The 13658-nt window shown below is 44.0% G+C and overlaps 1 protein-coding gene across 1 annotated transcript in view; it reads left to right on the top strand.

The window, feature by feature from the left end:
* Positions 1-13658, top strand: part of SYCP2 (synaptonemal complex protein 2) — a 406987-nt gene that overhangs the window by 206641 nt on the left and 186688 nt on the right. The window contains exon 22 of the mRNA XM_033914513.1: positions 10548-10575. Coding sequence (XP_033770404.1) covers positions 10548-10575 — 28 coding nt within the window. The remainder of the gene's footprint in view (positions 1-10547; positions 10576-13658) is intronic.

The following is a 13658-nucleotide window of genomic DNA, read 5'->3' on the forward strand; positions in this document are numbered from 1 at the left end:
TTCTTATGTTCTCATCTGTAGGGGCCTTTGTTTTCACTTCTTATTTTAATGTATTTTTTCTGGAAACTTATCAGTGTTTTTTATAATGGGAACAAAAATGGAAGAGAATTACCGTAATGTGTGTGGAATGGGGGGGGGGGTTGTTTAACTACCATAATTTCTTCAGCTAAATACCGGTAATTCAATCCACCTCAACCAGACATAGGAGAACTCACGCACCATTGACACACCCTCCAACCAAACACGTGAAAAGAAAAAAAACTGTTCATTCTTATAAACAACCTTATAACTTTTAATCTAGAGTTAGTGAGTATGAATTCAGCAACAAGAACAGAAACATGTTAATTCTTATAAACTATAACATTAACCGGTAGATCAAACGAAGTATGGAGGACAAAATAATCTAAATACAGTTACCATAATTACGGTAAAGTTGTAAATAAACAAAGTTTACAGGTTTATTCAGTCATCATCATCACAGTCATCTGAATCCTTGAATCCATCAAAATCCGAATTGTCATCATCGTCATTAAATAAACTGAGCACGGCCTGCAGACGATCCTCGTTTATTTCCGAAGTGATATCGTCATCATCGTCATCATCATCATCATCATCGCTGATATCCATGTTGTTGCCTCCTTCCGCTGCACTGGTAGTACCCGTAGTGTCATTGGTTTCATAAACAATGCCCGCTTTTCTAAATCCGTTTCGAATGGTATCTGGTGTTATTTTGTCCCATGCTGAAGCCACCCACTTGCAGACTTCTGTGAAAGTTGCCCGCTTCTGCCGCCCCGCGGGTGTGTACTCGTGCGTGCCGCTCTGCATCCACTCCTCCCACTCCTTTCTAATAAAAGTCTTGAATGGATGATTCACTGCGATGTCAAGTGGTTGCAGCTTACACGTCAGGCCTCCAGGTATCACAGCGATGTGGGCACGAGTAGAATTAATGTAGGCCTGAACATTTTTTTCTTTGTGGGCAGCCATGGCATCCAAAATTAACAAGGATTTTTTTGCAAAGAATCCACCCGGTCTTGCCCTAAAGCATTTATCTACCCACAATCTCATTCCGTCGCAGTCCATCCATCCCTTCTTGTTGCAGTGCACAACCACACTGGTGGGCAGCTTTTCACGGGGCATAGTGACCCTTTTGAAAATGAGCATGGGCTTTAACTTAACCCCGCTAGCTGAGCAACCAAGAACGACTGTAAAACACGTTCTTTCATGCCCAGTTGTGGTGATGGCAACAGATTTAGTACCTGTGGGGGCTATGGTTCTTGTTGCTGGAATGTCGAATGCCATTGGAATTTCATCCATGTTGATGACGTCCTTTGCAGTGATGCCAAGTTCAGATATTTCTTTGGCGACAAAGTCACGGAAATCAATCAATTTTTGCTGCCAGTCATCTGGAAGTCGCTGGCCAACAGTTGTTCTCAATCTAACTGATAGTCCGTTCCTTTTCATAAATTTTGAGATCCATATGAAGCCAGCTTTGAAGTCGGGTATTCCTCTTCCATTGGCAAGTAGTTTTGCCTTCATCTGAATCGCAACAGTAGAGACTGATTGATTTTGCTCCCTTCTCGCCAGAATCCACTGCTTCAAGTCATCCTCCAGCTGAGGCCATTTTGGTTTGGCCCCACGACGTGCCCGTTTGCGCGGATTGCATTTCTCCAGTTCCTTCTTATCTTTTCTCCATTCACGCACCGATGTTTCTCCAACATCGAACTCTCTCGCTGCGGCCCGGTTGCCTATTTCCTCAGCTTTCGCAAAGACTTGAAGCTTAAAGTCCACTGTATATGACTTTCGTCTTATTCCTGCCATTATGGCGGTACATTTAAATTTAATTGATAAACTCTACTACCGGGTAGATAAATGCAGAATACCAATCTGAAGAGATCAAATTAAAATGTGGGCTCTACATGCAGCATTAATCTTTTATAGGCTTACCCAAAGGCTGAGATGCTGTTGTATAGTCAAAATAGTATTCACTGGGCAAATTACAAGGCCAGATAGAGGGGGGCCACAGCCACGTGGTGAAAAGCACACCACCAGAAAAACAGCCTTGGTGAAAACTAAGCGGCAAGCATGCTCAGACCATTGCGCATGCTTACAGAGCTGGGAGCAGGGCAGGGCGGGCGAAAGGAGAGTTGGGACAGCGCACGGAGAGGCGGGGCAGTGCACGGAAAGTCAGGGCGGGTGAACGGAGAGTCAGGACAGCGCACGGAGAGTCGGGGCAGTGCACAGAAAGTCAGGGCGGGTGAATGGAGAGTCGGGACAGCGCACGGAGAGACGGGGCAGTGCACGGAAAGTCAGGGAGGGTGAACGGAGAGTCGGGACAGCGCACGGAGAGTCGGGGCAGTGCACAGAAAGTCAGGGCGGGTGAACGGAGAGTCGGGACAGCGCACGGAGAGGTGGGGCAGTGCACGGAAAGTCAGGGAGGGTGAACGGAGAGTCGGGACAGCGCACGGAGAGTCGGGGCAGTGCACGGAAAGTCAGGGAGGGTGAACGGAGAGTCGGGACAGCGCACGGAGAGGCGGGGCAGTGCACGGAAAGTCAGGGAGGGTGAACGGATAGTTGGGACAGCGCACGGAGAGTCGGGCAGGGCAAAAGGAGAGTCGGGGTGGCCAGAGGAGAGTCGGGGCGGGCGAAAGGACAGTCGGGCAGCATGCGCGGTATACAAAAGTTTTTGTACATAAAATCGTGGTTTCTGCACGCTATACCCGTGTGCGCGTTTTACACGGGTGCGCGTTATCTGCGTGAAAATACGGTAGATGGGTTGGGAGGTGGAAAGAAGAGAGAAGTGCCAATGCTTAAGAGGAGGGAAGGAAGAGAAAAGACAGATGCTGAATCAGGGGAGAGGGGAAGAAAAAGGGAGGAGAGTGCCAGCCCCCCTAGCACTAGGATTGTGTGGTTTTCTAGTGCAGTGTGATGAGTCTTGCTTTCTTTAGTACTCAAGCATTTTTCCCTATATGTCCTGGTAGGCTCATACTCTATCTAATGTAGCTGGGGCACTGGGAGATTAGGTGACTTACTCAGGGTCACAAGGAGCAGTGTGGGATTTGAAGTTTAAAGTTTTATTAAAATTTGATATAATTGTCTATTCCAAGGCAAAATACAATAATAAAAACTGAGAATGTTAACATTCAAAAACATAGGGCTAGATTCACTAATGACACCGATCGTGTCCTGACTACTTTGTGATCAATTAGTGACCCCGACCCGATTCACTAACCTTACTCCCGATCCGATCTACACCCGATCCGATCCGTGCATGCAAATGAAGGGGAACGGCATGCAAATATAGGCAGGCAGCGATTCACTAAAAAAAAAAAAAAGAGGGATACCAACTGGTCTGGCCGATCAAAAAAATGAGCGACTGCTGAGGACTAGTCGCTCAGGTCATTTCCAACTGCCCTGCTCTCTGCCGCCCTGCTCTCTGCCCCGACTCTCCTGCCCGTCCTTGCAGTGCGAGCCCGTGGTTTTAACCCGCAGGTTTAAAGCGGGTTAAAACCACAGGCTTGTGAAGTAAAAAAAAATTTTTTTTTAAATTCAACAGCTCCGTAAGCATGCGCAGACCATCTACAGGCAAAGAAGATGGTCTGCACATGCATCGGGACCGCTGTTCAGCGATCCATGCGGTTGGTTGGGGGCATGATTCTGATCGCCCCCATTTGCATCCGATTGCATCATGAATCGGGCGGCTTGCAAGCAACCTCATGGATTGGATCGCTATCGGATCGGATCTGTGAGGTTACTGAATCTAGCCCATACGTTTGGGGTTACCAAACGTACAGGACCACTGGGGTAAGCAGGGAGGAACTACATTTGCTAAAAGAAAGGATTGTGTGGTTTTTGTGTGCTTCAAGGGATCAGCCAAGCAATTTTTACAAAATTATCATACCTCTTCTGAACTCTTTTCTGTCCCCAATATTCTATTTTCCTTTATTCACTTGTAATGAAATATAATCTAAGTATATCCCTTTTCTAGAATTCCTGTCTTGCAAACTGGTACCTTTCTGTATCTATACAAACAATCGGAAATAATTCATACATTATTTTTACGCTTGTGTAATCAGCAAGCCATGCCAAATAACATTCCCAATTGGTTATAAATACAATGCATGGTATTTTGCTATCAGTTATTCAAATATGTGTTAGGAGTTCTGAGGATGCTTCTCAATAAAATAATTTGCTATAATATGGTTTATAATCCAGCCAAAGCATTTTAGAAAGAACTATGTCAAAAAAACTGATCCTGATTATCTTAGTTTATTGAGAAAACAATAGAGGAGGAAGGTCCCCTACTGAAGGAATGTCATAAAACAAGAAAGTATGGGTGGACCAATGAAAATGAATCATAGAACTTTGTAAGAATTTATAAAATATAAAATTTATTATAATAAAGATCATAGTTCTACATAAATCCCCAAAAGATGGTGAAAATTCAGAAGATAGGCTCAGACTCGACATGGTTCTATGTTTTGGTGCTAGGCAGCTGCATCAAGAGTCATCAAGGATTTGAATGATTTAAAATACAAATCTCAGCTTCTGTTTATACTTTATTTTCTCAGAGCTTGCAGCACAGAGCGCATATATACTGATTATTTCCTTTGAGATGATGCTCTGGCTAACAAGGCAGAGAATAGTGTCCCAGGGAAGCCAGGTCTTGGCATATATCCACTACTTTCCAGATATACTAGATAGAAAAGTACTCATCGGGACAGTTAGGGAAAACACCCTGCCCTGGGACAATAGTAAAATAAATGTGAATAAATAAAAAAGATATATTGTTAACAAAGGAAGGCTATAGTAGAGAGAAAGAGAAAAAAAGAATATATATTGAATAGTGGCTCATGGACAGTAGGGGGTGATAGCTAAGGTACATTAATGACATGGACAGTGCAGGACATGATGGTGCAGTATTTTCTACAAAAGCGCCTGCTTTTCATATGGTTCTGGGTAACTCTAGTTAGATACAAGCATATGTGTTAGTTAAGGCCACGCCCAATAGAAGTGTATGAAAAGTTGGTGAATAAAAATCTGAATATGGATGTAGCCAAGGCCAGAAAAACACACTATAGATTAATATTAAGGAAAAGCATAATAATCTTTTTATGTACTTCGCTATTAAGCCAGACCATAGAGGAAATCGGGTAATGCGTAACATACATAGAAATATTAATGACTCCATTTTGTTCTCTGTCTTTCTATATCTTCTGTTTGGCTTTACTCCATTTTGTGTTCGGCCTATGTCTCTCTCTGTCTGTCTTTGTTCAGCTTCCCGCCTTTAGCCTCATGGTTCTAAATTGATAACAGATGTGCTTAGGCCGGTTAGGAAGAGCATATTAGACTCCATATTCCAAACTGAGATATAGCATGTATTAAATATGAATGAAATATATTGTGTGGATCTGTGGATGAAAGGGGCCCCGAATGAATGATGGATGTATGCAAGATATGTGAAAGAATGATGTGTACTTAATTTCCAATATTTTATATAGTTTAAACCTGAAGGAACTCTAAGGAGAAATCCTGAGGCAACATCTGGAAATAGTTAAGTTAGAATCAGAAATGCTGTACTGTCTCCAGTATAGGAAGGGATCTGAGTCTGTATCAGTGAAATTTGAAACTGTCAGTTTTTGTAAAGCTCAAAGCAGGAGGGGGAATATCCCTCCTCCTTTCTATGGTGCTAACAGGAGTAAGAACTTTTCAGCAGGTTGCCTTTTACACAGACGAACTGTCTGAAATAAGTTTTGAGAGTGACAAAAAGAATATTGGATATGAACTTCTATGGTGACAAAATCTCCAGGTCCAACAATCAAAGCAGTACTCTTTTCAACATCTGGCGCTCCCTAACCTCCAAAAGAGACCCCACCTTGCTCCCCTCTTCTCCCTTAGCCGATGTTCTAGCAAAATTCTTCAATGATAAGGTTTCTTCCTTAAGATGCTCTTTCCCTCCTTCAGTCTCTTACAACTCCCTAGTGCCCACCGATTCCACTCCCACCCTAATGGTCTCCAACCCTATCCCAGCTGACAGATCCTGGACCACCTTTGAGCGCGTATCTGAATCCCTGGTCCTCAATCTCTGCCTCAAACTGAAATCCTGTAATTGCTCCTTGGACCCATTCCCCTCCTACCTATATGAGAACATTCCCGCTCAGGCTATTTCTTCTATCACCATTCTCATAAACTCTGCCCTTCAGTCGGGCCATTTCTCCCCAGAAATGGGTCATATCACCTTGACCCCACTACTGAAAAAATCTGACCTTGACCCTTCCATACCATCTAGCTATCGCCCAATTGCAAATATCCCTCTCCTAACCAAGATGCTAGAGTCCATTATTTCTTCCCAACTCTCATCATACTTAGATTCTCTATTCTTTTACCCTATCAATATGGCTTTCGTCCTAACTTCAGCACCGAATCCCTACTGTCTTCCCTGATTTCAAAGGTTCAACAACTTCACTCTCGAAACAAGTTCGCCGTCCTCCTACAATTTGACCTTTCCGCTGCTTTCGACATTGTTCACCATGATATTCTTGTTTACCAACTCTCTGAGATAGGTATCAACTCCACAGTCCTAGGTTGGTTCTCTAAATTCCTCCGCTCTCGTTCTTACATTGTTAACATGAATGGCACCTCATCCTCCCCCTGGAAACCGAATTGTGGAGTCCCACAAGGCTATCCACTATCCCCTATCCTTTTCAACATCTATATGTCCTCCCTAAAACTCCTCCACTTATCCCCCCTTGAAACAATTTACAGTCTGACATCTGCAGATCCTAGGGTCCATGGTGACGACCACAGAAGTGATTCCTTGGCTGAGACCTCACCTTTGCCCTCTACAGAGTGCCATACTGGTGCATTGGTCCCCCCCACCCCAGTTAGACTGTCTCCAGATGGAGTTAGCATGGACAGCGGAGACGTACCAGAGTTTATGATGGTTGCTCTGACTAAAGACGATCTCCAGAACTCGTCCTCTCCATTTAAAGCCCTGGGTGTTCCTAATGAATCATGTCAGTCTTTACGGTTGGGGGTGTCACTACGAGGGTCACCCAGCACAAGGCTGATGATTGCCTTCACAGAGAATATAACAGACTAGATTTGAGAGCCATTCAGTTGGCCCTACAATTCTTTATGACATGGCTGAAGGGCAAAGCTGTCAGAGTTTTCTCAGACAATGCTTCAACTATGGTGTGCATTGATAGGCAAGAGGAAACCAAGAGTGCTCAACTGAAGCTGGAAGCCCAATTGTTGTTCCACTGGACAGAAGTCTAATTACAGGCCATAGCAGAGGTTCATGTAGAAGTGGACAATGTCCAGACTAACTTATTTTGAGAAAACCAAAAAAACTCTGTGGAGTGACAATGTTCCTAAATGGACTTTATTTGAAAGTGTCAAAGTTCCAAAGGTACACTGAAATCATCCACATAAAATAAATTCATCCACATAAAAATAGGTTATCCACATAAAAGCCTTAAAGGACCTAGTCCGCTAGGGATACAGGACCCAACACGGTCCGCGTTTCAACAAAAAGTCTTCTTCAGGGATCCCTGGGGGTCCTATAAAGGTGAATACGTTCACCACACAATTGTTTTCCACGTATTCACCTTTATAGGACTCCCAGGGACCCTTGAAGAAGACTTTTTGTCAAAACGCGGACCGTGTTGGGTCCTATATCCCTAGCGGACTAGGTCATTTAAGGCTTTTATGTGGATAACCTATTTTTATGTGGATGAATTTATTTTATGTGGATGATTTCAGTGTACCTTTGGAACTTTGACACTTTCAAATAAAGTCCATTTAGGAACATCGTCACTCCACAGAGTTTTTTTGGTTTTCTCTGGATTTTCTTCTCTGTGGATATTTTGGGGTCAATTCCTTTTGTTTTCAGACTAACTATCTCAGCAGACACACCCTGGATCCAGAAGAATGGTCGGTGTCTCAGAGAGCATTCAGTTGCATTGGGAGTTACTGGGGTTGACTGACGGTCAATCTTATGGCGTTGGCAGCCATCAGGAAAGCCCATCACTTCTTCAGTCAAAGATTCAAGCTGGGAAGCATCAGGATGGATGTTCTAGTGCAGCCTTGGCCAACAAAAGAGCTCTTGTATGTGTTCCCTCTGTGGCCAATTATAGGCTGAGTCATTTGCAAGATAGCGGCCCATCGGGGATTAGTGATCCTCATGGCTCTGGATAGGCTACATTGTCCATGTTGCGCGGATCCAGTTCAGTTGCAGCGGGACAGCTGTCTCAAACTGCCGCTGCATTAGGGTCTTCTGTCTCAGGGGGCCCATCACTTTTTAGACAATCCAGAACGCTTTGGTCTTATGGCATTGCGGTTGAACGTGTGCTGTCTTAGTGTACAGAGGATATTCAAATAGGGTTATCATGACTCTCTTAAGATGTGATCTGCCTTGTATAAAGGTAGAATGTAAATAATGAACTATAAACTGTCTAAAAAGCCACTGTCAGTGATGACCTATGCTAAGGCATGGAAACTGTTCTAGCAGTATTGTAAGGTCAGACAGACAGACCAGGTTGGGCTTCCATTTCTGAAGTATGGTCCTTCCTGCAGGAAGGCCTGGAAAAAGGCTTGATGGTCAGATCTCTCAAGGTTCAGGTGACTAGAGCAGGCAAAGCATCCTTGCGGCAGCAGTTTCCTATGTTGTCTTTGTCTTACAAGCTCTCTCTTAAGCCCTGTATGAGTCTTTATTAGAAGCATCTCTCATGGATCTTACTGCAAAGACAATCTTCTTAATAACAATCTCCTTATCCTGGAAGAGGGTGTTGGAGCTACAGGCTCTATCATGTGGAGAGACTTTTCTCAGAATCACAAAAATAGGGGTGTCCTTGTGCACCGTGCCTTCTTTTCTGTCAAAAATGGTTTTGGTGTTTCACATCAATCAGGAAGTTTGACTTCCTGCATTTCAGTCAGGCAAGAAGAAGCAGGACAAGGTTTTACAGTTGCTGGATGTTTGGAGAGCGCTACCTGGAGTTTTCAAATGACTTTCGTCTTTCCCAGCACCTGTTTGTCTTATCCAGTTCTAATCGCAAGGGAAGACCAACCTTTAAGGCTTCTCTATCACGATGGATACACATGGCTATCTCTGTAGAGTATATTAGCTGTGGTAAGCACCCACCAGTGACCTTGAAAGCTCACTCCACTAGTGTTTTATCTTGGGCCGAGTGAGGAAATTTATAGGTCGGCCACTTGGTCCACTCTCCATACCTTTATAAAATTTTACAGAATGGATGTAACAGCACAAATGGATGAGGGACTGCTCTGGTATGTCCCATCAGTAAGGAATCGTATGCCTTTTGTACATAAAGGAAGGATTAGGTACTTACCACAATAATCCTCTTTCCTATAGAACAGCATATGATTTCTTATGCCCCACCCTATCAAATGACTAAAATGCCTGCATTGGAGTACACTCTGGGTTTGAGTTTCCATCAACTGGCCTTGTGGCAGCCAAAAAAATGAGAACTGAATTTTGAAAATGCAGAATATCGGAATTTCTCTAAGTATTTTATTTGCAAAGAGCTATACAAGTGTTAGTGCCAGTTGCACACAGGTAGGTGGAGAAGTTGATTCCACTTTTACATTTCCAGTTCTTATTCAATATTTACGGTCTTTTTGTTTTCTTGTGCAGAGAAGATTGCAATTAACATTACCAGGGAATTCCCCGAACCTCTTCTTGTAATTTCTCTCTTTTAAGGGTTATCACTTGTTTTATACATACTGAAGAGAAAGGGCACTGCCCAAGGAGACGAGGAGGCAGAGTTGAGAAAAATGATTGACATCTTCTGCAATCCAACTCGCGAGTTAGAAATTGTATGCTGTTCTACAGGAAAGAGGATTATTGAGCTAAGTACCTAATTTTTCCTTCATTGCTCCTGCTGAGCTCTATTTCAGGGTACCTTGAAAGGTGTGACTTGAGGTATGGTATGTGGAATAGATGCCAATTGATAATTAACTTGTACATTCAACTTCATTGTAAGCCAGCATGTATTTATAAAATAATATTTTGTAAAGTAATGTACTTATGACTATAAGACACAAAAAAGATTTTAAGAAAATCTTGCTTGAAAATTATACCAATGTTAATGTAACACATAAGGACAGATAATGTCTGTAACATCCATATAGCCCATCCAGTTTTATTTCTAGGGCAGTTAATCTTCAGGCATTTCCTTGTCTCTTTCTCCACAATGAGGAATCCTCATTGCCTGCCCCTTTCTTATTTGAATTTTATTACTGGTTTTCTGCACCATATTTACAATTTCATTTTCAGTGCAGCTTATTTGTAATATTCTACATATGAGTACTACTAGCCAGCTTACATTTTTAAGTTTGTTTTCTTTGTAATATTATATAAAATATACATATTACTGGCATCTTAGTTACAACTTACACTGAATTCATTGTTGTTATTGTACTCTATAGTTCTTTAATATATATGGAAATGTTTGGAAAAAAATGATTTTTTTTCCCCCAATAGATATGAGGTTCTGCTTTATATACTGTGTGTGTGGATTTTTTTGCAGGTCATATATAAACAAGTCTGCAAATAAGGTAGGTTTTCTTTTGCTTTTTTCGGTATGATATGAAATGAAAGTTATTCTAAAGTCTGCTCAAAATAAATCCACTTGTTTATAAAAATGGATAATTTATCAGTTGTCCTAGGAGAAGCAGGCAGCATATTCTCACATGTGGGTGACATTATTCATGGAGTCCAGTACAGACATTGTCAAAAGTGCATTGCCACTTTAAGCTTTTAGAAACTTCGCAATTGCCTGCACTGCGCATGCACAAGTGCCTTCCCTCCTAATGTCGGCTCATGGTACCTCAGTTCTTTGTTTTCCATAGAGTGAAGTGCTGTCCAAATTTGTGTTGCCTTCCCGTCAAAAAAATATTTTTTTTTCTTTTTTTGGTACCTAAGTCGGGCCTTTCAGCCTTCTTTTTTCATCTTGGTATCACCACTAAGAATATAAGAACATAAGAATTGCTGCTGCTGGGTCAGACCAGTGATCCATTATGCCCAGCAGTCTGCTCCTGTGGCAGCCCCTAGGTCGGGGGTCGGCAACCTGCGGCTCTTTTCCACCTTTGCTGCGGCTCCGGTAGTGTGTCACGCAGGCATGCACCTTACAAGTCCAGCGTCGCGGCGGGAAATAGCCATGCTGAGCAGTGAGCTCAGCACATATACAGATGAAAGCCTTGCTTGCTGATTGGTCCGGCGGCCCCGCCCCGCCGTGCCGCCGGACCAATCAGCAAGCAAGGCTTTCATCTCTGTAGTGCTGAGCTCACTGCTCAGCATGGCTATTTCCCGCCGCGACGCTGGACTTGTAAGGTGCCTGAAAAAGAAATCATCCTGGCCGGGGTCGGTGTCATGCTCCGGAGATCTACAGCCTTCCTATCTCCCTCTCCCTTCTACCTGCTTCCGACCACACCCCCTGCTCCGTGGCTCTCTTCAGCAACTTAGCAGCAGTGATCGACACAAGCTTCTGACGTCGGGGCCTACCCTCTGCGAGTCCCGCTTGTTTCAACTTCCTTTTTTCCACAAAGGCGGGACTCGTAGAGGGAAGGCCTCGATGTCGGCAGCTTGTCTTGATCACCGCTGCTGACGAGTTGCTGAAGAGAGCCGCGGAGCAGGGGGGTGTTGCCAGGTGCAGGTAGAAGGGAGAGGGCCAGATGCAGGACTCGTGGGTGAGGGAGGAGAAGAGAGAGAGAAAGAGAGAGGGGAGGGAAACAAAAGGAAATCTTTCATACTGGGCTGGGCCGGAGTGGAGGGAGGGTGGAAAGATTCTAGCTACAGGGTGCAGTAACAAAGGAAAAGGGGGGGAAAGCTGAAAATGGAGATAGTGACACAAAGAAGAGAAAGGGTAAGCAGGACCTACTGAATAAGGATAGAGATACAGAGGGGACATGAAGAGGAGGTGAAATAGAGACATAGAAGTAATGCTGAAAAAGTGGGGGGGGGGAGATAAAGACATTGAAAGGGCAAATGGTGAACATGGCGTAAAGATAAGGACAGAGACAAATGAAGATTCTGAAAAAGTGGTGAGATAGGGATATAGGTGAGATGGACACAAAGAAGGGTGATGCTGGAAAATAGGTGGAATGGTAATTCTGACAGACACAGAAGGGAAATGCTGGATCAAGGAGAGATAGGGCTCAGGCTGGATGGAATGAGGAGAAATGCCTTATTGGCCCGGAACTTCCTCTCCTACGTCAGAATTGACGTCAGGGAGCGGAATGCTGGTCAGCGCAACACTTCTGCAGGGAAAGCTTGGGACGGCGGTGGCTTGGGGGCTGTTCCCCGATTGCGGTGGCAGCAAAACCGAGTGGCTTGGGGGAGGGCACGGAGACAGAAAGAAGGGGGAACAGGGAGACAGAAAGAAAAAGTTGGGGGAGAGAATGAGGTCTGGAGGAGAGGAAACATACAGGAGGCTGAAAGAAAGGAAGAAAGATTGGATGCACAGTCAGAAGAAGAAAGTGCAACCAGAGACTCATGAAATCACCAAATAGCAAAGGTAGGAAAAATGATTTTATTTTCAATTTAGTGATCCTGTATATAGCATTAAGATAAGAAACAATATATGCAGTGTTAGATTTGTTTTATAATGGTTTTGCGGCTCCAAGTTTTTTTTTCTTTTCGAAAACGGGTCCAAGTGGCTCTTTATGTCTTAAAGGTTGCAGACCCCTGCCCTAGGTCAAAGACCAGTGCCCTAACTGAGACCAGCCTTACCTGCGTATGGTTCAGCAGGAACTTGTCTAACTTTGTCTTGAATCCCTAGAGGGCGTTCCAGTTTTCCACCACTCTCTGGGTGAAGAAGAACTTCCTTACGTTTGTACGGAATCTATGTCCTTTTAACTTCAGAGAGTGCCCTCTCGTTCTCTCTATCTTGGAGAGGGTGAACAACCTGTCTTTATCTACTAAGTCTATTCCCTTCAATATCTTGAATGTTTCGATCATGTCTCTTCTCAGTCTCCTCTTTTCAAGGGAGAAGAGGCCCAGTTTCTCTAATCTCTCGCTGTACGGCAATTCCTCCAGCCCCTTTACTATTTTAGTTGCTCTTCTCTGGACCTTTTCGAATAGTACCGTGTCCTTAATGTACGTTGACCAGTACTGGATGCAGTATTCCAGGTGAGGGTGTACCATAGCCCAGTACAGCGGCATGATAACCTTCTCTGATCTGTTCATGATCCCCTTCTTAATCATTCCTAGCATCCTATTTGCCCTTTTCGCCACCGCCGCACATTGCACGGATGGCTTCATTGACCTGTCGACCAGCACTCCCAAGTCTCTTTCCTGGGGGGGTCTCTCCAAGTAACGCCCCGGATATCCTGTATTCGTGTATAAGATTTTTCTTACCGACATTGTCACCCACCTGGCCTCTAGTCAGGACAGCAGAGGGCGCTGGTGGGGACTAGATTCGGATTCCTGCCGTGTTCCCCTGGAACAAGGGTGCCAAAGTCCCTCCTCCAGGTCTGCAATCCAGTCGGGTTTTCAGGATTTCCCCAAGGAATATGCATGAGATCTATTAGCATACAAAGCAGTGCATACAAATAGATCTCATATATATTCATTGGGGAAATCATGAAAACCCGACTAGATTTTGGCCCTCGAGGAAGGACTTTGACACCCCTGCCCTAGA

Source organism: Geotrypetes seraphini, chromosome 11, assembly GCF_902459505.1.
Source record: "Geotrypetes seraphini chromosome 11, aGeoSer1.1, whole genome shotgun sequence".
Classification (NCBI taxonomy): Eukaryota; Metazoa; Chordata; class Amphibia; order Gymnophiona; family Dermophiidae; genus Geotrypetes; species Geotrypetes seraphini.